Source organism: Ochotona princeps, chromosome 21 (genome assembly GCF_030435755.1).
Source record: "Ochotona princeps isolate mOchPri1 chromosome 21, mOchPri1.hap1, whole genome shotgun sequence".
Classification (NCBI taxonomy): Eukaryota; Metazoa; Chordata; class Mammalia; order Lagomorpha; family Ochotonidae; genus Ochotona; species Ochotona princeps.
Window position 1 is genome coordinate 21,331,784 of NC_080852.1, and position 25,084 is coordinate 21,356,867.

At 42.0% G+C, this 25,084-nt stretch overlaps 1 protein-coding gene across 5 annotated transcripts in view; it reads left to right on the plus strand.

Moving 5' to 3' along the window:
- The first annotated feature begins 3,181 nt into the window (after window positions 1-3,181).
- The window catches only part of TASOR (transcription activation suppressor), a 51,206-nt gene continuing 29,303 nt past the window's right edge, over window positions 3,182-25,084 (plus strand). For all 5 annotated transcript variants that reach the window (XM_058678448.1, XM_058678445.1, XM_058678446.1 and 2 more), the window contains exons 1-11: window positions 3,182-3,664; window positions 13,093-13,238; window positions 14,650-14,742; window positions 15,894-15,966; window positions 16,385-16,476; window positions 17,238-17,399; window positions 18,849-18,970; window positions 22,963-22,994; window positions 23,833-23,938; window positions 24,705-24,808; window positions 24,887-24,990. In XM_058678448.1, coding sequence (XP_058534431.1) covers window positions 3,322-3,664; window positions 13,093-13,238; window positions 14,650-14,742; window positions 15,894-15,966; window positions 16,385-16,476; window positions 17,238-17,399; window positions 18,849-18,970; window positions 22,963-22,994; window positions 23,833-23,938; window positions 24,705-24,808; window positions 24,887-24,990 — 1,377 coding nt within the window. In that variant the 5' untranslated portion in view covers window positions 3,182-3,321. The remainder of the gene's footprint in view (window positions 3,665-13,092; window positions 13,239-14,649; window positions 14,743-15,893; window positions 15,967-16,384; window positions 16,477-17,237; window positions 17,400-18,848; window positions 18,971-22,962; window positions 22,995-23,832; window positions 23,939-24,704; window positions 24,809-24,886; window positions 24,991-25,084) is intronic.

Consider the following 25,084-nt stretch of genomic DNA (forward strand, 5'->3'; position numbering starts at 1 on the left):
CTCCCTTAAATGGATCTGCTGTTAGGAATGCAGTTGGCTTCAGTCTGGGTGAATCCTAAAACTCTGACTCTATATTTAGGTTTTGCTTTGATCAGCATGTAGAAATCTGTAATTTCCTTTGCATCTGAACAAAGGAAGTCTTTTAAAAGTTCTTCCCTGGCCTTTTGGAGGATTAAGATACTTTGTTTCATGCAGCCATGTAGGACTAGATCATAAGACCCTCTCAGCATGCCCCCATTTCCTGTTGCTGCACCTTGAGTAATTTTCCAGTGAGTGGCTGGAGCTCCTAGGCAGGCACTGGCTCCCGGCTCACGCAGGGCTGAGGCTTGGGTCCAGATGGGTTCCGCGTTGAAGTCATGGCATCAGCTGGCTTGAGTTCTCACCTGGAGGCTAAACTCTGAGGATGTGCTTCTGTGTGCGCGCAAGTTTTTGGCAGCTGTTGAACACAGGGCAGGTGCTCCTTTAAGGCCTCTGCTATTTGGCGTCTCTGCTTCCAGGGAACACCAAGCCCTTTCCCCCAACTCTGGAACATGATTTATAGCTCATGCAATTCATAGTCTTGAAGTGTGTAGTGCAAATTTATTTTTGTGTATTCACAGTTCTTTTTTAAAGATTTATTCATTTTACTACAGCCAGATATACACAGAGGAGGAGAGACAGAGAGGAAGATCTTCTGTCCGATGATTCACTCCCCAAGTGAGCCACAACGGGCCGATGCGCGCCGATCCGATGCCGGGAACCTGGAACCTCTTCCAGGTCTCCCACGCGGGTGCAGTGTCCCAATGCATTGGGCCGTCCTCAACTGCTTTCCCAGGCCACAAGCAGGGAGCTGGATGGGAAGTGGAGCTGCTGGGATTAGAACCGGCGCCCATATGGGATCCCGGGGCTTTCAAGGCGAGGACTTTAGCCGCTAGGCCACACCGCCGGGCCCTGTATTCACAGTTTTAACTAGCGCCACCAATTCTGGAGTATTTTCATTATCCAAAGGAAAAACCCTTTATTCATGAGTAATCTCCATTCCCTCTAACCCCAAACCCTGCTAGCTGCCAAGTTTCTTTCTATGAGTATTTCTATGCATTTGCCTGCTTTGGACTTGAGTATGAAAAAAGTTGTGCAATATATCAGCATTTGTATCTGGCATCTTTCAGTTAGCATCCTGTTTCTGAGGTTCACCCGTATAGCATGTCAGTTCTTCACTCCCCTTTGTGCTTGCGTGGTATTCCATTGTATGGCTAGCTATAACCTAATGAGAGCTCTTACGACTGCTGGCCATTTGCTGTTGCAGACAGTATTGTAATTGATACCCTGAATATGAGTGAGTCTATCTGAACTAGCAGTTTCTAGCATTGGAATTGCTAGGGCACGTGTTTATGCTTCAGCAATTAAGACAGATGTGACCAAGTTATAGCATTCACATTCTGCTTTTTCAAGTGTGAGGGGCTGGGTGTTGTGGCTAAGTGAAATAAGCAGCCACTTGGGATGCCCCCATCACATAGTGGAGCACTTGGGTGGAAGTTTGCTTCCGATCTAGCATCCTGTCAACGACCCTGGGAGGCAGCAGATGTTGGCTCCAAGTGCCTGGATCCCTGCCTCCTGTGCGGGAGGCCTGGCTGGAGTTCCTGGCTCCAGCTGGGCCCTGCCTCAGGGATGTAGGCGTTTGGGGAAGTGAGTCAGAGGTTGGAAGGTCTCTACTACTGTCTTTTCAACACATAAAAAGGAATAAACATTTTTTTTTAAATCTTCAAATAACTTAAACACTGTAATGGGGGCTGATGCCCACCTGTGAATACAGGCAACGATTCAAGTCCTGGCTGCTCCACTTAGGCTCCTGTACCCACGTGGAAGACTGGGAAGAAATTTGTGGCTCCTGGCTTCAGATTGGCCTAGTTCCTACCTAGTGTTGTAGTCATTTGGGGAGTGAACCAGCAGGATGGAAGAGCTCTGCTCTCCCAAGCTTAAAAAAAAAAAACAGGCCCGGTTCCGTGGCCTAGCGGCTAAAGTCCTTGCCTTGAAAGCCCCGGGATCCCATATGGGCGCCGGTTCTAATCCCGGCAGCTCCACTTCCCATCCAGCTCCCTGCTTGTGGCCTGGTAAGGTAGTCGAGGACGGCCCAATGCGTTGGGATCCTGCACCCGCGTGGGAGACCAGGAAGGAGTTCCTGGTTCCCGGCTTTGGATCAGCGCAGCACCGGCCGTTGTGGCTCACTTGGGGAGTGAATCATCGGACGGAAGATCTTCCTCTCTGTCTCTCCTTCTCTCTGTATATCTGACTTTGTAATAAAATAAATAAATCTTTAAAAAAAACCCACAAAAGTGAATCTTTAAAAAAAAAATGACTACAAAAATTTATTTTTTTCTGTACTATACATTTAAGAAAAACTGGGGAAGTAAATTTCTAAAAGCCAGTATTAGCTTGCCTGTCAATCTTTCCAGAGCCAGTCTAGCTAATATTAGCTCAAACAGGCTCCTTGAAAAGCTTCTGAGTGCTTGATGGAACTTTTAACAGCGGGGCAGGTGGGGGGTATTCTATTGTCAAAAGGCAAAAGCTGGTGAGAATGATAGGCAGTGCAACTCGCCTTGACTCTCTGGTTCTAACTGCTAACCCCCCCCCCCCTTATCTCTTTCCTAAGCCTTGATCCATCTGCATGTCAACAAAGCACACAACCACCATCATCATCATCATCATCATGCAGCATGCAAGGCGCTCCGAGGCCTCTTGCTCCAGGGGAGTGGGGGAAGGTCTTGCGCCTTCCAGCTCTCCCGAGGACGGGTCCGCGGGCCCGCCTTCTCCAGGGAGGCCGCCGGGTGGCTCGCCCAGCCCCGCGGGGAGCAGCTGCAGCCTCGCAGGCCCCGGCGGGCGTCGAGGCACCGGCCGGGCGTTGCCTTCACCCCTTTTGGCGGGCTCAGGCGCCTCGAGGTTCCGCCCCCCGGCACGGTGTCTCCGCACTCGCGGAGGCGGGCCCCGCGGTCCCATTGGCCCAGCCGGGCCGCGAACGGATCCGCCCCTTCTCGGGCCCGACGCGAGCACGTTGAGTGGCGGGGGCCTGCAGAAGAACCGCCCGAGCGAGCGAGCAGCGGCTCCTGGGGCCGGCCAGCACGTTTGGGGGCGCCCCCCGGAAAGCTGCTGGCTTTTTTTTTTTTTTTTTGAGGGGTGGCGGGGGGCGGGAAACGCGGCCCACGGCCGCTGGGAGGAAGAGGGTGGGTGGGTTGAGAGCAACTACGGCGGCGAGGCCGACCTTTCCCTACAACACCCTCCACCACACACGCCCGACGACCTTGTGGGTGGGTTAGAAGCTTCCCCGGAGCTCCTCGGACCGGCGCCATGGCGACTGCTGCGGAGATGGAGTCCCCTCCGGCGACGGACACGAGCTGGGAAAGCGGCGGCGGCGGCGGAGACGAAGAGATGAAGCAGGCGCTTCCGGAGCTGGAGTCTACCCCACAAAATGGCGGCGCTGACGACCTCCTCATCGCCGAGCACGGCGGCGGAGGCGGCGGCCCGGGGCCTGAGGAGACGGCGGGGACCGAAGCCGCCCAGAGCCTCGGCCACGAGCGGCCTCAAGACTCCTCAGAGACGGGCGCGGCCGCTCTACCCAAAGGCCCCGGAGAGCCCGAAAGGCCAAGTACGAGGAGTTTTCAGATCCCCAGGAAGAGCAGAGAAAAGAAAGGTGGTGCCTCCCCTTCTCCCCGACCCTCCCTTTTTTCCCCCCTCCCCATCTCTCTCTCTTTTCCCCCCTCCATCTTTTTCATTTGAATCGCTCCGTCTCCCTCTTCCCACACCTACCCGAAACACGCAGAGGCGCCCGCTGCGCCCGGCGCCCGCTGCCACGGCGGTCCAGCTGCTGCTGCTGCGCTCCGGGCGAGCGGGAAGCGGGGCAAGCACGTTCCGCTGCTCACGGTCCCCGCGCAAGTTTGCAAGTAGCTCAGGTTGGAAAAACCTGAGCCTCAGGAAAGATGGGGCGCGGCGCCCCTCCCCTCCCGGTCCCCGAAGGCAGAGAAGCTTGACGGGCTAGTCTCCTAAGGATGTTTCCGAGAAGTTCTCCCGGTGGAAATGTAGCCCCGTGGCCATGGATTCTGGGGCTTTCTCCAAGCTCATGGCGTTCTGAGGATCACAAGTGCCGCTGCTCCCTGTGGAAAATTCTTCGGCTCTCTGTTGTCTACTTGATGTCAGCGTCTGCCCCCTTTAGGGCTCCCCATTAGTAGATGTGATCCATGCACACTGCTGGCTTTTTTTTTTTTCCCCCATCACACTCCATTTCCATGTAGACCTTTTCTGGTTGTGTTTGAAGATTTAGATTAAATAGGTCTCTCTTTTTCAGTCCATACTTTTAGTGTGTGTTTTCTTGTATTTCAAGAGACCGGAAAGGTAGGTTCTTGGTGTAGTAATTTCCCTGTTGGAGGGCAAAAAAGACGCTAACACATCCCCAAGAATCTCCAGCCTGGTCTTGCAGATGGCAGAACTCCAATTGGAAAATTCAGTCTTAAGTCTTTGGAACCCGTGAGAAACACATTAACTGTGTTTACCTTTGTCAACCTTGATGCCAATAAGTAGTCCATCGGCTGTCATTTCTGTTAGGACAGTTTTGTATATTTTGAATTTAGACAACTTTTTTTGCCCCACTGCATAGCTCAGTTTCTTTCGACCTATCTTGGAAACTCGATTTGCAGATATTTTTGCTTGTTTGTTTACGGAGCAGCTCCTTTTTTACATAACTGTAGCCCTTAATGCCTTTTTATCAGCAATACAGAAGTGAAGTTCGTTTTTATTTGAATGACAAAGGAAATACTTTCTTGGAGAAACCCCCTTGACAGAGCTGAGGTTAACCTTTGTCCATGAACATAAGCAGTGTTTGTAGAGATAAAGGAGTTAAATGTAAAGTCTTTTTGAACCTTCAGAAAGTTAGTTTCCAAGGGATTGTCAGTTGCTAAGTATAAGGAAAATGCGACCTAAATTACTCAATACGCTGGAAGCAAGCTCAAATGGACTCCTAGGAGATTGAACACTCCTTTTTTTTTTTTTTAAAGATTTTTTTTTATTATTGTTGGAAAGCCGGATATACAGAGAAGAGGAGAGACAGAGAGGAAGATCTTCCATCCGTTGATTCACTCCCCAAGTGAGCCGCAACGGGCCGGTGCGCGCCGATCTGATGCCGGGAACCTGGAACCTCTTCCAGGTCTCCCACGCGGGTGCAGGGTCCCAATGCATTGGGCCGTCCTCGACTGCTTTCCCAGGCCACAAGCAGGGAGCTGGATGGGAAGTGGAGCTGCCGGGATTAGAACCGGAGCCCATATGGGATCCCGGGGCTTTCAAGGCGAGGACTTTAGCTGCTAGGCCACACCGCCGGGCCCTGAACACTCCTTTTTTAACTTGATAAAAAGCTTTGAGATATTTTCAGGATTTCAGTGCTTAGGAATATAAACAAACCACAGTATACCTAACTTTTTTTTTTTTTAAAGATTTATTCATTTTACTACAGCCAGATATACACGGAGGAGGAGAGACAGAGAGGAAGATCTTCCGTCCGATGATTCACTCCCCAAGTGAGCCGCAACGGGCCGATGCGCACCGATCCGATGCTGGGAACCTGAAACCTCTTCCAGGTCTCCCACGCAGGTGCAGTGTCTCAATGCACTGGGCCGTCCTCGACTGCATTCCCAGGCCACAAGCAGGGAGCTGGATGGGAAGTGGAGCTGCCGGGGTTAGAACCGGCGCCCATATGGGATCCCGGGGCGTTCAAGGCGAGGACTTTAGCCGCTAGGCCAAGCCGCCGGGTCCAGTATACCTAACTTTTTATTAGGACGGCAATTTTGCCTAAAAATCCTTCCTTTTGGTTTGAGATGTGGGGCACCAGTAGGACATGTTTGCTGTTTCAGGTGAACCTAATTCCAAAAGTTGCTGTAACAATTCAGATGAAAATACTGAATGAAGAAATGGTTGAGAATTTAGAAAATATGAGCCCTAATCTCCCCCTAAGACCAATAATCCTTGGGGAAAAGTTGTTTTCAATTTTCACTTAGAAGCAAAAGATTGTAAACAGTAGAACAGTGGACTTACCAATTAAATTTTTTTTTTTTTGTTAGTGAAAGTGGCTATATAAAAACAAATAAGCGGCTATATTCCTGGAGTTTATCCTCTCCAAATTACGAGAAGTTAGTGGCATAGTAGGATTTCAAGTCTTCCTTTCAAAAGGTGCTTCCTCAGAAGCTGTTTTGCATTGCATCCCAACATCTTTAAGAAGGCTCAAAAGGTTATGGTATTCCTTTATGTATAGTATTTAACTGCATGTTACTGGTATAGTCATGAGTTTCTTGCTGAAATGAGCACATGATTTTCAGCAGATTTCGCTCCAACATTTTCATGTATCATTGCTTCAGTGAAATTTAAGAATAGGGTTTAATGTTAACGCCTTAAATGTAAAGAGTTACTTGAGCCACAAGATCCTTTTCTTGGTCTTGACAGTAGTGAAACATATCAGTACCGCTCTTCTAATTGAGTAGTAATGTTGACAAACTCCCAGTGAGATAGTGGGTACGTTGTTCTAAGAATTTTACATATGTTAACTGAAATCTTAAAATTCTGTGTAATGGATACTGTTTCCATTTTACAGATGAGGAAACTGCAGTTCTGAGAAGTAACTACTTGGTCAGAAATCACACAGGTAGTAAATGATAGAGATAGAATTTAAAACTTCGGTGTAGAGTACTTTTATCCCTACTTAATTGTGTAGAAATTTATTTGGTAAGGTTTTAGTTTTATTTGTTTTTGGTTGAAAAAGGAAAAACATTTAGGATTTTGTCTTTGGGGAATCTTAAGACGGGTTGTGTTCAGTATATCTGTATTTAATCATTACTGAAAGATTAAGTGCCTGGCAGGGTATACCTTTTACTGATGTGATTATGATGTGTTAATCATTGGTTGGGCTATCTTCTGTCTTGTGAAGAGGCTCTCACGATTACCTAGATCAGTTGTGACTTGCGTTATTGTCATTACTGTAAATCTGGTAAACTGTCAGATATAGTCATCAGTCATAATTTCGATGTAATTTTCCCTCCAAAGTTATCTAGAAATGGAGTAGTGATGGTTTGTCTCCTGGGGCATGTTTATTGGTTAATGTTTTCACTAGAGCGCAAGGGAGTCTGAAAAATGAACTACTCTTACACATGGATTCCATACTGGCTTAATGCATGAGAATTAATGGCTAATTATCTTTCTCAAGCTCCATCTTTTTTTTTTTTTTCCTCCTGTGGAAGGCAGAGTTAGATTTATTGAGCTATCTTCCATCTTCTGGTTCACTCCCCAAATGGCTACAGTGACAGGGGTGTGGCCAGACCTCAGCCTGGAGCCAGGAGCTCCCACTGGGTTGTAAGGGCCCAAATCTTGAGCCATATTCTGCTGCCTTCCTAGGCACATCTGCCAGGAGTTGGATCAAAAGTGAAGGAGCTGGGACTTGAACTGAGGCTGGGATGCTGCTCTGCCACAACACCACCCATAACTTTTTCCCACAAAATTTTCAGTTGCTTTTTTTTTTTTTTAGATCTGTTTGGATCAAATCTCATTGTAAAAAAAATGTTCATGATCTTTGGATAGTTGTGGATGGATGTCTGATCTTCCCACATAGAAGTGAATACAGGAAGAACTTTAGTGATCCACATGAAACATTTAATGGTGCTTGTAAATTCTGAGAAATGAAGTAGAATTTTCTTTGACCTGTCCTTGGTCTGAAAAGTCAGGTTTCGTATTTCTACTGCTTTGTTCCTGATTTAGTTCTTTCCTCTCTTCGGGCCTGTTGATAGGGAAATCCTCATTCCCAAAATGTAAGATCTGAACATTTCCTTACATTGAAGAAAGTTTCTTTTCATATTATTTTAAACATGTGGATAGTGGTTATATTATAGTAATTGTTAACCAATAGCCATCAGTTTTGGTTACAGAGACTTGTATAAATTACTTTAAATCAGATAACCATTTATGCTTCACAGTACCAACTTTTATATATATTTAATAGAAATGCCTTTTTATTTTTAAAGATCTGAGTCTTTATTTGAATGCCAGAGTTAGCTCTTCCATCTGCTGTTTCACTCCCCAAATGTCTGCTGTGGCCAGGGCTTAGCCAGGCTGAAGCCAAGAGCCAGAGCTTCTAGCTAGGTCTTCCTCGTGGGTGTAGGGGCCCAAGCCACGTAGGTTATTCTGCTGACTGCCTAGGCACGTTAACAGAGAGCTAGATTGGAAATGGAACAGCCAGGACTTGAACTGGATCTAGTCACTGCTCAGACCCTCATCTTTTAAAAATTTAGTATAGGTGTGTATGTGACAAGTTTTTCACATGTATACATACTATACAAAGGTCTATATGCTAAGTTGGTAAAAAACTAATTGGGAGAACTGCTTTGAAGAAAATCAATTTGCTGACCTGTTAGATCTGTTCCAACTGCTTAAATGTGACCTTCAGTTCTTAAGTTTCAGTGCTACCAACAATTTTGAAAGAATTCATGATAATATAGTTGGAAATCAGGAGACTTGAATTCTATTTCCTATGCTATGAAACTATTGGTTTCCTTACCTGAATTAGACATTCCCAAGTACCCTTCTAGTTCTGTGTATTTAAGCCTCATAAATACTTCTATAATCGCTTTGTGATTAGGGAAACATTGATCAGAAATCTGCTATCTTTGACATGCATTTAATGGAAATCCTTCAGGTAAGCAGCACTAGGTTTCTTAATGTGTGAGAGAACTTCTGTTGCTATTGTTAACATTTGTAAACCAAAATACGGTGAGGGAAAATTAAAGAATTGAAAGATTTGAGGGGAGATAACGGTAGTTTAAAAGAGTCAAAGCTTTGGTACTTTAAAGAAAGTTATTTCCCAGGTCTTTTTAAAAAAGATTTATTATTGGAAAGGCAAATTTGCATAGAGAAGGTGAAAGATCTTCCATCCATTGGTTCACTCCTCAAGTGACCACACAGGTTGGAGCTGAGATGATCCAAAACCAGGAGCCAGCTGCTTCCTCTGGGACTCCTGCGTGTTCCCAAGGCTTTGAGCAATCCTCCCCTGTTGGGAAGGATTCCCCCTGAATGGGAGCAGCTGGAGCATGAACCAAGACCCATGTGGGATGCTGGTGCTTGAAGGGGGATGATTAGTCAATTGGGCCATCACACCAGGCCCCTGAAGGCTGAATCTTAAGAGGATGTTGAAGAATATAAAATCTAAAAACATTAAGGATCCCAACATGTTGGTTTTTGTATCTTTGAGATTTGAAACATTTTTAATGCTAGTTTTATGCAGTACAACTTTACCAACAGCTTACTGCAGTTGTAAGTCCTACAACTCAGTGGTTTTAAATAAATCTGTTAATCAATTTTGGAATTTTTTTTTAACCTGGGAAAGAATCTCATACCCATTTTTATTTAAACCCCTTGCTCCTAAATCCCCTTGTTTGTTCCTATTATCTCTGTAGGAAAATGATTAAAAGGTTTGATGGTTGAAAGAACATAGGCTGAGGAGTCAAAGCTTTTGTGTTTCACAGAAAATATTTCCCTGTTTTTTTTTTTTTAAGATTTATTTATTGTTTTTTGGGAAGACAGATTCACAGAAGGAGAAATAGGAAGTTCTTCCATCTGCTGGTTCACTCCCCACCTGGCTGTAATGGCCAAAGCTGTGCCAATCCAAAGGCGGGAGCTGGGAACTTCTGGATCGCCCATGCTGGTGCAGGGTTCCAAGGCTATGGGATATTCTCTACTGTTTTCCTAGGGCATAGGCAGGGAGCTAGATGGGAAGTGGAGCAGTTGGGACATGAACCGGCACCTATATGGGATCCTGGGAGTGCAAAGTGAGGATTTAGCTAATTGAGCCATTGCACTGGCCCCTCTTGTGTCTTAAATTGTGTAAATGACTTTCTGATCTACAGAATGAATAACCACATTTTCCCATCTGTTCGCATGATTGGGGATTACTTGAGATTTGGAGCCAGACTCCCTGAACTTGAATCTCAGTTGCCTACCCATTTATTAGTGGTATAGCCTTAGAATAGGATGTTTAAGCTGTCATTTTTGAGAAGTGAATGTACTGAACGTAACAGTATGGTTTTGATGATCAACTGAGGTAGTTCATAGAAGGCTCTGGGCATCTGTGCTGACTCACTGGCAGTTAGATGTAACGATTCCAGAGTAGAGAAAGTTGTATAATACATATGTGAAATGATTCATGCATAAAATCATCTTCCCATTTAGATAACTTTGGTTTTTACTGTCTCAAATAATTGAGAATGTGGTGTAGGTATGTGTTCTTTAATAGGAGTGACAGACGTACTGAGTAGCGTATGTTCAGTATTGAGGCAGACCTCACATGAAAGATCACAAAGGACTATCTACTCAGAATGTGAACTTCATTTCTAACAGTGTGTTGACATGAAATCCTGAAAAAGTATCTGTATAGTTTTATTTTTGTAGAAAAACTCATTGGAAGAAAATCAGAAACTCTGACTGGATTAGTAAAGCCACTGAAACAGGAAATGCAAAATACCTAGGATGTAGGTATTTATTGTTAGACTAAAAGCTTCTTTCTCTATTTTTTTTAAAAGATTTATTTTTATTGGAAAGCCAGAAATACAGAGAGGAGATACAGAGAGAAAGACATTCAATCTGCTGGTTCACTCCCCAGGTGGCACAATGGCCAGAGTTGAACCAATTCAAAGCCAGGAGTCAGGAGCTTCTGGGTCTCCCACGTGGGTGCAGGGTCCCAAGGCTTTGAGCTGTCCTCGAGGGCTTTCCCAGACCACAAGCAGGGACCTGGGAGGAGGGGGTGCGAAAACGGGGCCCGTAGGATCCCAGCGTGTGCAAGGTGAGGACTAGGTTACCATGCCAGGCCTTGTTTTTTTTATCCTGTTGACAGTTTTTTGGGTGCATAGTCATGACTATAGGACATGACTTTGCAATGAGATGAAAATGTTATGTGCTGTTTTGGGAATAACTAAACTAACCTTTCATAGAAATTTGTTTGACTAATTTTACGGTTATCTTGGTGATGGAAGTGGTGTGGAGGCAGCTTAACAATGTATGTAGACTAGTAAATTTTAATAGAAATTTGAAGCTATGTGCTTGGTACATTTTAAATACCCGAGGATGGGACATTTTATTAAAGTCTTGATATTTGAGTGTTGTCCCCCCTCCCCTGTCCAGGTAACTTGAAATCTTCCGATATCTTAATTGCATTACTATTATTGGCTTTTTAAAAAATGTGCAATCTGAACAATTGTATTTTACACATTTTGTAATGGAAAACATGTTTTGCTGACATTTCTGCAATGTTTGATTGTATCAATGAATGGATCTCATTTGATGTATCCTTTAAAGTCTGCTGTAGAAAACACAGGAAAAACAAGTTGCTAGCTGCTATATATTCCCGTTAAGCGTGTGTAAGAGTAGACTACCATTGCTTTAGTGGCTGCAGAGCATTTTGACCATGATATTTGTTGATTGTATATGTGACAGTGTTTTAAAGACATTAAGGTAATGAGTGCAATATGAATAGTTCCTATCTCCAACGAACCTGAGCAATTTCTTTTTGATTTGGAGGAAATTTGTATGCAAATGGTGTTATGTTTGGAGTAAATTATTTTTATGCGTGAAGTGGAAAGTTGAACTTACTAGATGAATTATCTCAAAGAGCAAATTGGATTGACAGTTTTTAATTTGAAGCCCACGAGAAAGACGGAGCGATCAGGAATGTTTTACACTAGCTCCCTCCCCGGACGCCTGCCACAGCGTCAAGAGCCTAAGTACCCCAGTCACCACTGCTGCCCTCCGTGGTCGCCAGTAGCTGGAAGCTGGGATCGGGAAGCAGAGCTGGGAGTCACACCCAGGCTTTCTGATGGGGCATGCAGGCACTTAACTGGCAGGTCAATACCTGCCCCCTGTTGGATATTTGATTTAGCATCTTTTAAAATCAAATGGTGGGCTCGGCAGTGTGGCCTGGAGGCTAAGGTCCTCGCCTTGATCCCATATGGCCGCTGGTTCTAATCCCGGCAGCTCCACTTCCTCTCTGTCTCTCCTCCTCTCAGTATATCTGACTTTGTAATAAAAATAAATCTTAAAAAAGAAAAAAAAAAATCAAATGGTATAGGAAATGAATGGGGCTGTGGGGAATAAAAGCTGCTAGTGGCTCTGTGCCACATGTGCTTGGAGCTGACAGTGTCATGGATGGCATGTGGCATGTAGTGGTGACCAGAATAGCGGGAGTTCTGCATTGTACACTCCAGAGAACTGAACTGTTCGGCCATGTAACCTGTGTGGCAATTTCCACAGGTAGTAAATGCTAGGCTTAGTATTTGTATTCAGGTTTAACTCCAGAGCCCCACAAGTTTGCATTTTAGTGAGTTGTCATAATTATTTTGGCAATACAAGAAACAATTTGGGTATATTGCATTTTATTATTTCCAACTTTAGTACCAAAAATTTTGTACACAATTGTCTAAAGTTTTTCTACTTTCATTTACGATGTAAACATTTGGTGGAAATACCCTATCCTAGGTGTACTTCTTAAGTGTTAACAAAATGGCAATTGAGATAAACTGAGTATTTAATCTAAGCCTTTTGGATTGCCTAATGTAGTGTCCAATAGATTTTGCAAAATTTCAGCCACCTTGTTTTTGTGATGTCATGTTCTCATAGTTGATGGAACTGGTCCATGTAGACAGCTGGTCTTGAATTTTTAAAAGGTTGATTTATTTATTTTAAAGACAGAGTTACAAGGACAAATAATTCCCATCTGCTTGTTCACTCGAAAATGGCCACAACAGCCGTGCTTGCCCATCATGGTCTATGAGTGAGTGGCAGAGGCACAAGTGGGCCGTCTCTCTCTGGGTCAGATGGTGAACCTGTGCCCATGTGGAATGTGGGCATTGTAGCGGCGACTTACGGGTTGTGCCACAATGCTTGCCCCTTAGTTTTCTTCAATGAATTCATTAGTAGTTCTTTGCGTGCCACCAAAGACATACTTGATGTCTTAATTTTCACTTAACGTTAGATTAACCCACAAAAATAAAAAAGGCTGCGTTTATGATGTAATAATCTTAAAATTACTAATGTTTTTTATTTTAGCACTTTTCCAGCCATTAACTCCAGGCTCTCGAGAATTTGAGGATGTTTTAAATATTCTCCACTCATCTTACCTTGAACCAACTTCAGTGGCAAATTTTAGCTACAAACGTGCTTGCTTAATACATAATGAGCTCTTGGAAAAGGAGGTATGTTTTGAATTCTATTTATTGTAAGATAACAGCAGAGGACTAAAACTTTAATAAAGCCAACTTGGGAATGGAAAGCATTTTTGGATGGCATCTTTTTCTTTTTTATTGGAAAGTCAGATATACAGAGAGGAGAAGAGACAGAGAGGAAGATCTTCTGTCTGTAGATCCACTCCCCAAGTGGCCCCAATTGCCGGAGCTGCGCTCATCTGAAGCCAGGATCCAGGAGCTCCTCTGGGTCTCCCACACGGTTGCAGGATACCAAGGCTTTGGGCTGTCCTTGACTGCTTTCTCAGGCTATAAGCAGGGAGCTGGATGGGAAGCCAGGGCAGCCAGGATTAGAACTGGTGCCCACATGGGATCCTGGCGTGTGCAACTCGAGGACTTTAGCAGCTAGGCTGTTGTGCTGGGCCCCCTGAAAGTGAATCTTAAGCTAAAAATACTTTAGTACATAAGTTTAATTGCAAGTTCAAAATTAAGCTTTTTATTCTTTGGTTTATTTTGAGTAAGTAGTAATCTAAGTTTGAAGATGGTTGATGAAATCAAATGTGTGTGTGTTTGGGGTGTCCTTATGTTTTTTATAGTTATTCCTTAGTGACTAGAATATGTTAATATAATTAGTGGAAATCTTAAAAACTAGAAAGGGGAACAGTTGAACATGTTAGTCCACTTAACTGTTCATGTTTAATTAGAATATTCTCTGGGCTTTGATTGACGAAGAGGCATCCTGTGTAATTTGAAGTCATACAGTTGAAATATTTAGAAATAATGTGTGTAGTGGATGTGAAATACTGTTAAATTTGTGCTTTTACAAGTTGTTGAACCAATTACTAAATTGGTTAATTTTGAAAAGATTCCTCAAGGACATTAATGTTATTCCCACACAACATTAAAACCTTGATAAAACATTAAAACCTTGATAAAAATGAAATTTTATATTTGATTTGTATTTATTTGTATCTAAAAGTGAAAGCCAGCATTTTAGAGGATGATTGACAAGTAATAAGTCACTCCGATATTAATATGTGTGGAGGACGTTTATATGCTTGGCATTGAGACACCAGTTCAATGAAAGTTTTCCTGTTCCTGATTGATTTTATAATCTAGAAGCTGGTGGTTTAATGCAGATTCATTAAACCCACTGCTGTAGGCTATACATGACATGAAGGAAAATGGGAGATACAGAGATAAGTAATTTATAATTTGTGGGATAATTGAATGATACATTTTTAGTCAAAATCGAGAAACATGAAGTGCTGACTGAGCACTGGGCTTGAACAGTGAAGAGCCATCTGAAATGGAGAAAAGGATAACTTGTTCTTGAGTAGCAGGAACTGTCCTTGAATACTCTTAGCCCTTAGATTTAAAATGTAATTAAAAATTAAGTTGTTATAGATTGAGTTTTCTTTAGTTTACAGAAAAGCGAAGAGAATTGAAGTCTGATGGTCGTTTAGATAAGGAACTTTCCGAATCCTATGCGTTTCTCATGGTTGATCGATACCAGGTGAGTTAACTCTGCAGAGTCGTTTGAGAATGCTTCCAGTGTAAGGTACTAATTATGCATTCATTCAGCAATATATTTGACATAGTGCAAATTAATACTGTTTGGATATATAAGTGGAAAAAATTACTTAGTTAATTGCTTCATGGTTTTTTTAGATATACTAATTTTTTCTTTTTACTGACCCTGTTTTCTTTCTCTAGAATTGGGCTGATAATTAATTCATCCGTGTTTATTAAAAAAAAATGTTTTCTGGTGGGTGTTTGGCCTGGTTGGTGACACCAGTTTACTTTCTTTGCTGGAGTGCCTGATTTGAATCTTGGCTTTGGCTCTGGAATCTGGCTCCTTGCTGGGTGCAGACCCTGGTAGGCTCAAGTGATTGGGTCATCCACATAGCCTTGGTCAAATTGGCCTGTTGATGGCATTTGGGGGTAAGCGAGCCAATGAGGGCTTTTTGCAACCCTCCCCACAGTTCCCCACACAGTCTGTCTCATGTTGTAAAAAAATTATATCTGCTTATAATCATTCAACTGAAAGGTTGCAGATTTTCAGTGGACTTTACAAAAAAATAATTCACAGATTCTTGATCTCTTTGAAAGAGAATGAGTGTGTGTGAGTGGCAGGAATTCCTAGAGTGTCACACCTTGCATAAATATAAATGAAATCCACGGATGGTTTTCACATTGATTTTTTTTTTTTTTTTAAAGACTTGTTTTCATTGCAAAGTTAGACAGAGGAGGTGAGACAGAGGAAGAGACAGAGAGGAAGATCTTCAGTCCAATGATTCACTCCCCAAGTGACCACAATGGCCACTGCTGAGGCGATCTAAAGCCAGGAGCTAGAAACTTCCTCCAGCTCTTCCACGCAGGTGCAAGGTCCCAAGATACCGGGCCATCCTCTACTGCTTTCCCAGGCCACAAGCAGGGGCCTGGATGTGAAGTGGAGCTGCTGGAATTAGAACTGGCGCCCATATGGGATCCTGGTGTGTTTAAGACGAGGACTTTAGCCACTAGGCCACGGCACCGGGCCTTTCACATTGATTTTTAATGTAGAAAATATACACACACACATATAATTGAGAATCTTAGGTTTTATTTAAAATAAGTTCATAAATTTGCATAATGTCAGTGTTATGACATGCTTTGTTTATTTAGGTTCAAGGCATTTGTGAAAAAGGATTGGAGGTCGGCCAGTCCAAAATAACAATTCTTGGCAGTCCTTCCATGGGTAATGATTCTTTTTTATTTATATTTACTTAATGTTAAGTTGATGATTAATGTATTATCTTGGGTAATTATTCTGCAGTCCTTATAATAAAATTCATGCTTATTTTATCATTTTCTCAGAAAAAGACTTGGGTTCTGAAAGCTAAAACTGGTTTTCATATTTCTGATTTTTCATTCTTCTGACAAAAGATCATTACATTTAATAATTTTTTAATGCCTTATTCTAGCCCTAGTGGGTTTGACAAACATAGTTTCATGTTTTTTCTGGCTTTACTTTTGCTTTTATTTGATACCTGCTATATTTACTAGCCTTACTTTTTTAAAAAAAGGTGTTATAGCTTTTATCTCTTATTCGGGTAAATATAATTTTTTTAATGCTCAGTCTTATTAAAATTCTTTAATTTTCCCCTCTTTATTAGGTATCTATCTTTGTAGGTATGCTGATTTATTGCAAGCTAATCCTTTGGAAGCTGGGGCAGTGGGTGATGTTGTTATTTTTAAAATAATGAAGGTAAAGTTAAATTTTATGTTCTATATAGAAAAGATAGCATTTAATTGGATTTTAGTTTTCACTTAATTGTTACACATTTCTTATTTCTTTAAGATTTATTTTATTTTTATTGGAAAGTCAGATTTAAGGAAAGGAAAGACAGAAAGATCTTCCATCCGCTGGTTCATCCCTAAGTGGCCGCAAGGTCAAAGCCAGGATCTGGATCTCCCACGTGGGCACAGGGTCCCAAGGCTTTGGGCTGTCCTTGACTGCTTTCCCAGGCCACAGGCAGGGAGCTGGAAGGGAAGTGGATCAGCCAGGATGCCAACTGGCACCCATATGGGATCCAGGCACATGCAAAGCGAGGACTTTAGCTACTAGGCTAACATGCCTGGCCCAAGTTTTAGAGTTCATGTTTTCTGGTGTTTAGTGTTTGAAGAGACTTTTGAGAAATAATTTGTTTGCTGTCTTTGATCAAAGCTAATTGTGTTAAGTTTTCTTTCTTTCATAAGAAAGAATGAGAAATAGGAGGATAAATTGTTAACTGTAGTTTATGGTAGTAAACAATGTCTCTTATAGAAATTCTGTTGTTAAATAACCCCATACAACTCTTTTATGGTTTTTTCCTTATATCTTCAGTATGTAAAAAGTGTTGGATACTGATCAGGTATTCAAGGGGAAAGAAGTTGAGATGGTGTCTATATTGAAAACAGTATTCTATAATGTAAATACAAAATATTTAATATGGCTAGGTGAATACTTAACAGTTTTGTCTATTTTAGGGCAAAATCAAGAGTATATATGATCCCATGGCTGTTAAAAGTTTGGAATCCGTGTTGAATAAAAGTGCTTTGGATCCAACACCAAAGCATGAATGTCATGTGTCTAAGAATGCTTGTAGAATTACATCACTTTTGGCATACAGAGCCTATGAGCTTACTCAGGTAGGTTCCTGGATCTATCTTGTTGTTAAAACCTCGTATTTGTTTATCCCAAGGTCCTTAAATGCTTCCTTTTCCATTCCCTCTGCTACCAAATTCTGGTTTCTATAAATTAGCCTCCAGTGTCTCTTACTACTACTTTATGAGTTTTTCCAAATCAGCTCAATGGCTGGCCCTCAGGCCTACAGGCTCATTTCAGGTTCCTGGCTCTAACTTAAAAAACCCTGCCTTTATTCTGTGGTCTCTGGCTCGACATTCGTCTGACCACTGATCCCAAAACTTCTCATTTCATTCCATTTTGAAACCTTGACTTTTCTGAGCCTGTAAAATCTGCTTTGTAAGATAGTACTTCTTGTTCAAGATAAAGTTGATACCTCTTGAAACAGTACATACACTGTGCTATTGTGTTGACATTTGATTTTTGTTAGCTCTTTTCAGATGCAAAGTTAGAATTAATTGGTGTAAGTTTTATTTAGATGTACTTGATACACCGTAAAGAACTCATTTAAACGTGTCACATTTAATGCATTTTACTCAAAGTATATGAGGTTTGACTGTAACGTTAGTGTTTTTAAAAACATAAGAATGTGTGTGCTCAAATGGATTGTGGGTGGAAAATAGTGATGTTTACCTTTCTGGAAATGTTCTTTCTTTAATTTTTACTTTGTGTAAAATAAAATGTATTCCCGTTCTGTCTCAAAAAATGTTAGTAGTAACAACCTACTGTTGAGTATTATCAATCATCTGGAGTTGACACACTGATAAGCTTCTGGGCAGTAGTAGTTCTATAAATATAACGAAAGCATTATTAGGCTTGACAAATATTCTCAATTATTTTTATAGTCAACAACACCATTGTTGGGAGTCATTTCCTAGGAGAATGGACTTAGTAGGATAATGCTGTATTGTTTATAAATTCAAGTAGATTTTTTTAAAGTGAAATTTAATAGCTTGCAAGTTACAGAAACTCTTACATAATAAATTTGGTGAGAAGGTAAAGGATTAAGGGAAGAGGATCTCTTTCCTTTGTCACTGATGTTTAAATTGTTTTCCATTTTGCCTGTGCTGCTTTATTTGCAGTTGGAGCCCCATACATTTTTCTTTTGAAGTAATAAAAATGGTAATATTATGTGATGGGGATTGTGTCTTTAATCTTTTTGTGTCAAGTTGGCTTTTCTAGCTTTACGTGGGAGCTTACGCTCCACTTGTACTGTTTTTATTAGGAAATAAGTTGGCATATTGCAGGGGGAAATTCTTCAGAAATGAAAGCTTGGATAGCTTGTAGTACCCTGGGATCTGACACATAGGAACAGAATAGTTTATATTTTCTTTCAAGTGACAGAACTTGAAAATACTTGTCAGAAGTGCCTAATGATCTTAGATTTCTCAAAAATCAGAGGTAAATACATGAATTGGCTCTAATTCTCACTGTCTGCATTTTTTAATTTTTAGTATTATTTTTATGAGTATGGCTTTGATGAGCTAAGGCGAAGACCAAGACATGTGTGTCCATATGCGGTGGTGTCCTTTACTTATAAGGATGAAATACCGCCTCCCAAGTTTGCGACGTCGCGGTAAGATGTTTTAGATATGATGAGATCCTGTGTTGCTGAGTTACGATCGCTTTCTTTCCTTCTCTCTCTCTGTCTTTAATTTCTCTTTAGAAATTGGATACCGAGAGTTTATAATGACTTTAGGGTGAAAGTCAGATAATTTGTGTGAAAATGCAAACTGAAATGTGTTCAAACCTAAGTTTTTTAACCTCTTTTTTGTTTGTTTAAAAGGCACAGTTAGAGGGACAGACAGATGCCTGCAGTGGCAGGGTTGGCCGTCATCTGATTCTACTGTGTGCATTTGGGCCATCTTCCTCTGCATTTTCAGACCATTGGCAGGGAGCTGGATCAGAAGTAGAACAATTGGGACTTGAACTGGCGCCCATGTGGAATTCTGGCATTGCAGGCAGTAGCTTAAGCCACCATGTCACCCTTAACCACTTTTTTTTTAATGAGGAATGGATTTATTTTTTTTCTTAAGATTTTAGGATCAAACCTTTTTTGTTTTAAAGATTTATTTCTATTTTAAAGATTTAGAGAGAGAGGAGAGAGACAGAGAGATTTTCCCATCTGCTAGTTTACTCCCCAAATGGCTGGAACTGGACTGGTCCAGAGCCTGGAGCTGGTGCTTATTTCAGATCTCGCACGAGTGCGGAGACCTAAGCACTGAGGCCACCTTCTGCACATTGGCAGGGAGCTGAGTTGGACATGGAACAGCCAGAACTCCCAACCAGCAGCTATATAGGACGCTGGCACTGCAGATGGAGGCTTAGTAGGCTATGCCGTGGTGCTGGCCCCAATAGTCTCTTGATATTGAAGGTTTGTGTAGTTGTGTAAATGGCATGGTTACTTTTTTCTCATTTGAAGATTTATTTCGTTAGGAAGGCAAATTTACACAGGGAAGGAGAGAAAGATCTTTTATCCCTACTTCATTTCTCAGATGACCCAAAATGGTCAGCAGAGCTGATCCGAAGCTGGGAGCTAGGAGCCTTTTCCAAGGAGCCTCACAAGGGTGCAGGGTCCCAAGACTTTGGGCCATCCTTTGCTGTCTTCCCGTTCAACAGCAGGGAGTTGGAAGGGAAGTGCTAAATGGCAGGTTTGTTTTTTTTTGAAAGATTTATTTATTTTTATTGGAAAGGCAAGTGTATAGAGAGGTGGAGAGACAGAGAGGAAGATCTTCTGTCCGTTGGTTCACTCCCTAAACGGCCGCCATGGCTGAAGTTGAGCCAATCAGGAGCCAGGAGTTCTTCCGGGCCTCCCACATGGGCACAGGGTCCCAAGGCTTTGGGCCGTCCTTGACTGCTTTCCCAGGCTACAAGCAGGGAGCTGGATGGGAAGTGGAGCTACTGGGATTAGAACTGGCGCCCATATAGGATCCTGGTGTGTTAAAGGCGAGGACTTCAACTGCTACACTATCGTGCCGGGCCCTAAATGGCAGGTTTTTTGTTTTGTTTTGTTTTGTTTTTAAGATTTATTTATTTTTATTGGAAAGGCAGATACACAGAGAGGAGGAGAGACAGAAAACAAGGTCTTCCATCTGATGGTTCACTCCCCAAGCTACCGCAACGGCTGGAGCTGAGCCAATCCAAAGCCAGGAGCCAGGAGCTCTTCCGGGTGTCTCACGTGGGTGCATGGTCCCAAGGTTTTGAGCTGTCCTTGACTGCTTTCCCAGGCCACAAGAAGGGAGCTGGATGTGCAGCGGGGCTGCCAGGGTTAGAACCAGCGCCCACATGGGATCCCGGTGCGTGCAAGGCGAGGACTTTAACCACTATGCTATCGCGGTGGGCCCTAATTGGCAGTTTTTAAAAGTGATATTTTGTGTATTTGGTCTCCTGGAAATGAAATTTTCAACCAAAGATGCCCCAGCCTCACCTCAAACCAGTTAAATCAATTTTTTACTGTGAATGTTAGGCATGTGTAGTTTTTTAAAGCTGGCAGGTTATTTTTATTTCCAGCACAGTATTGAGAGTACTATTACGTTTATTCACAGATTAATACAAAGTGATCATTCTTTACCATCCTTTTTCCTCTTATAGTGGTTCCACAAAATGTTTTAGTCAGAACAAGTAAATTTACCAACTATGTAGGGAAATTGTCACCTGTCTATGATGTCATAATGTCGTAATTTAGAAATACTGCTTCTTAAAAATTTTTAAATTAGAATGCAGAGTTGAAAGAGATCTCTATCACTGATTGATTTCCCAAGTGACTCTAACAACCCAGCCAGGTGAAAACCAGAAATCTGGGATGCTATGCTGGAGGGTCTTTGCTTGGGTGCAGGGGCCCAAGGACTTGGATTATCTTCTGCTTTCCTAGGTGCGTTAACGTGGCGGATCCTCCAGCAGAGAACCAGTGCTCACAGAAGGTGCTGGTCTCAGTTGCTGGCTTAACCCACTGCAGCACAGCACGAGTGCTGAAATGCTGTATTAAAAACCCACATATCATTCCATCAGATATTGATTGTTTATTTTTTATTTTAAAAAAATTTGTTTGTTTTTATTGGAACGTATCATTTACAGAGCGAAGGAGATAAAGATCTTCCATATGTTGGTTCACTCCCCAAGTGGCCACAATAGCTGGAGCTGAGCCAATTCAAAGCCAGGAGCCCAGAGATTCCTCCAGGTCTCCCATGTGGGTGCAGAGTGGCTTTGGACCGTCCTCCACTGCTTTCCCAGGCACAAGCAGGGAAGTGGATGGGAAGTGGAATAGGTGGGACATGAACCAGCAGCCCGTTTGAAATTCTGGAGGATGCAAGGCAAGGATTTAGCCACCAGGCTACCATGCCAGACCCCATTTAAGTTATTTTTGAGGGTGATGTATTTATTAGTTTTCTGCATCAAATTGTTTTTTGAATTAGAGAGTTAAATTGTTCATGTCAGTGAATGAACCTTGGTAATGAAAAATAGTCAGAAGTACTCATTCGAAGAATATCAAAACAGTTATCTCTTCATTTTTTAAAGGTTATAATCCAAATGATTGATATATATCTATATCTATATCTATATATATATATAATTTTTTTGTTGGAAAGTCAGATATACAGAGAGGAGGAGAGACAGGAAGCTCTTCTGTCCAATGATTCATTTCCCAAGTGGCTGCTACAGCTGGTACTGCACCAGTCTGAAGCTAGGAGCCTCCTCCAGGTATCCCACGGGGGTGCAGGATCCCAAGGCTTTGGGCCATCCTCATTTGCTTTCCCAGGGCACAAGCAGAGGGAGCTGGATTTGAAGTGGGGCCGCTGGGATTAGAACCGGGGCCCATATGGGATCCCGGTGTGCTTAAGGTGAGAACTGTAGCCACTAGGCCACCACGTTGTTCCCTATAATTACTATTTTTCATAAGTAATCTTTGAAAGATGCATAGCACATATGTGATCACGCCCCTGTTACATAGCAGGTAAAGCTGTGGCTGTAATGCAGTGTCCCATGTGGGCACCAGTTTGATTCCTACCTGCTCCACTTCAGTTGTAACTACTGGTGTGGCTGGGAAAGCAGTGGAGAACGGGTCAAGCACTCAGGTCTCTGCTTCTGCGTAGGAGATCCAGAAGAAGCTCCTGGCTCCTGGCTTTGGCCTGGCTTAGCCCTGGCTGTTGTGGCCATTTGGGGAGTGAACCCGCAGATGAAGGATCTCTGATTTTTCCCTGTCCCTCTCTGTGTAATGTTACTTTTGAAGTAAATCATTAAAAATTCCGTATGTTTACCTACATACCATTTCAGACAAGCATTGAATAGAGGCATTAAGGCCATGTCTCTAGTGCTGTATTACTACTCTACATTTCCTGTTTCCCCTCTGCTTTTATCTGCATGGTTCACTCCTATACTCCTTTTGTTAAGGCTTTCCTTAATTTTTTTTAAATCCCTATGCAAATTACAGTGACGTTCATTTTCCTATTTGGAAGAAGAGTCTAATTGTTTCATGTAATGTGCCTTTTTAAGCAGTAGTTATATCAAAATTCTAAATGTTAACTTTCATGTTTTCAATCAGTAATGATTTCTCTTTTTAAAAATTTATAGATGTAACAGCTTTAATGCGGATAGAAATGTAGGTAAGATTTTTATGTTTCTTTGATTTTTTGAATTGAAAGATACGTAAATGTAAAAAAAAGAGATTAATGTGAGGTACTTCCTTTTTGTATTTCTTAGAGAAGAAGATTCTTTCTCGCCTCCTTTCCCCCTGTTAAGAGAAGCAGAGCTCAGGTCATAGGTTTATTCCCGTTTACTTGCAGTGGCCAGGGCTGGGTCAGGAAGCTTGGAGGTAGACACAGTATAGGTCTCCCACATGGGCAGCAGGGATCCAGTTACCTGAACCATCATTGCTGCCTCCCAGGGCTGCATCAGCAGGAGGCTGGAGTCAGGAGCATGAGCCAGGGCTTGAATCCGCGTGACACTGGCATCGAATCAGAGGTCACATTCCTGCTACTGACAGATAAGTTTATTGATTTAAAGATTGATTTATTTTTATTGGAAAGGCAGATTTACAGAGAGAAGGGGAGACTGAAAGCAATAGTTTTCATGATCTGGTTGTGTCTTCAAATGGCTACATCAGCCAGAGCTAAGCTGATCGGAAACCCAGGAGCCAGCAGCCTCCATGTGGGTGCGGGGGCCGAAGGCTTTGGGCCGTCCTCTACTGCTTTTCAAGGTCACAAGCAGGGAGCTGGATGGGAAACGGGAGCAACCGAGACACGAACTGGCACTCTGGTGCTTACAGACAGATAAGCCAGTTGAGCTGTCTCACCAGCTACTCTGTTTGAATTTCTCTATAAATAAACATGTATCTTTTTGTACTTGAAAACCTTGTTTTTAAATACTTTCCCTCATTTCTAGTCAACCTGAATTTGCTTGTCTGGCTTGTCAAGAGACTGAGTTATGTCATTTTTTATGTAGATAAATTTAACTACACTCTGTGGAAAGGACAACTTTTAAATAAAGGAAAACTTCTGTGTTACATTTCTTTGAGATCACCTACTCGAGCTTTTTTGCCTATCAAGCTGTAAGTATGTTATATTTTAAGAGAATAGTAGTTGGTAGTTGCTAATTATTTGTTTCCTCGGTTCTTATTTTATATTTAAATTTCGCTTTTGTTCTTAAGAACCTTGATATATTTGTTATTGACAAGAACTTTGGAGTTGATTGGCACAATAAGCCTTCTTTGTCATAAATTTTGGAGGGCTAGTGTCATGCATTCATGTGTATGATGTACAACTTTAGTGATTTTAAATCTGGAAAATAATTTTTCTAAAGTTTCATCCTAAGTAGATGCATTTCTTATTTAAAACTTGACTGTAAGAATTGAACATGAACAGTTTCTTTTTGGAAAGCACTTTCAAGTGGTGAATTTGGTTAAAATACAGATTGTTCTCAGTTTTATGTAACATGTATTAAATTTTTTTTTTGTGACTGCCACTCTAAACTCCTTCATAAATGTTCAGAGACCAGCAGGTCATATATCTAATTATCTTTAATGAACTGATAACCTTTTAATATTTGGCTGGTAAAATTGGTACACAGGATTAACTTCTGACTGATGTTGCTAGATGGTCTTCCTGTGTGTGGGTATCCGCTTAATGTATCAAATGTATCAAAATCCTGTGTGAAATAAACCAGGATGTTAATTCATATGTCTTGTTTTCCATCAAGTGCATTGTGTGTGTGTGTGTGTGTGTGTGTGTGTGTGTGTGTGTGTAAGGGAAGTAAAGGACAACATTGCTAGAGATAAAAGTAGGAACGGCAAACATGTTCTTCTGATTTTCTTACAGTCCTGAGAAGTTAGATGTTGAAACAGTTATGAGTATTGATCATCTGAAACAGAAAATCCCTCCAGCACTGTTTTATAAGGAAACATACTTAGGCCCGAGTGAAGGTAATGTAATTTGCTTCTATTAAAAGATTTAAGAAGCCGACTTCAGTTGGATATTTATTTTTTTATTTTTCCTATCAGTTTTGAAGAATGGGATGTACTGCAGCCTTTATGAAGTTGTAGAGAAGACAAGGATTGGAAGTAACATGGAGTGTTTACTACAAAAACTGGAGAAAGAAAAACTGGTGAGTAAAAGGCTTTAAAGTCTTCCTCATTTTCTTTTCAAAATGTGCCTATTAGTAAGTGGCCATATTAATATTTATATTTTTTTGTTCTCAG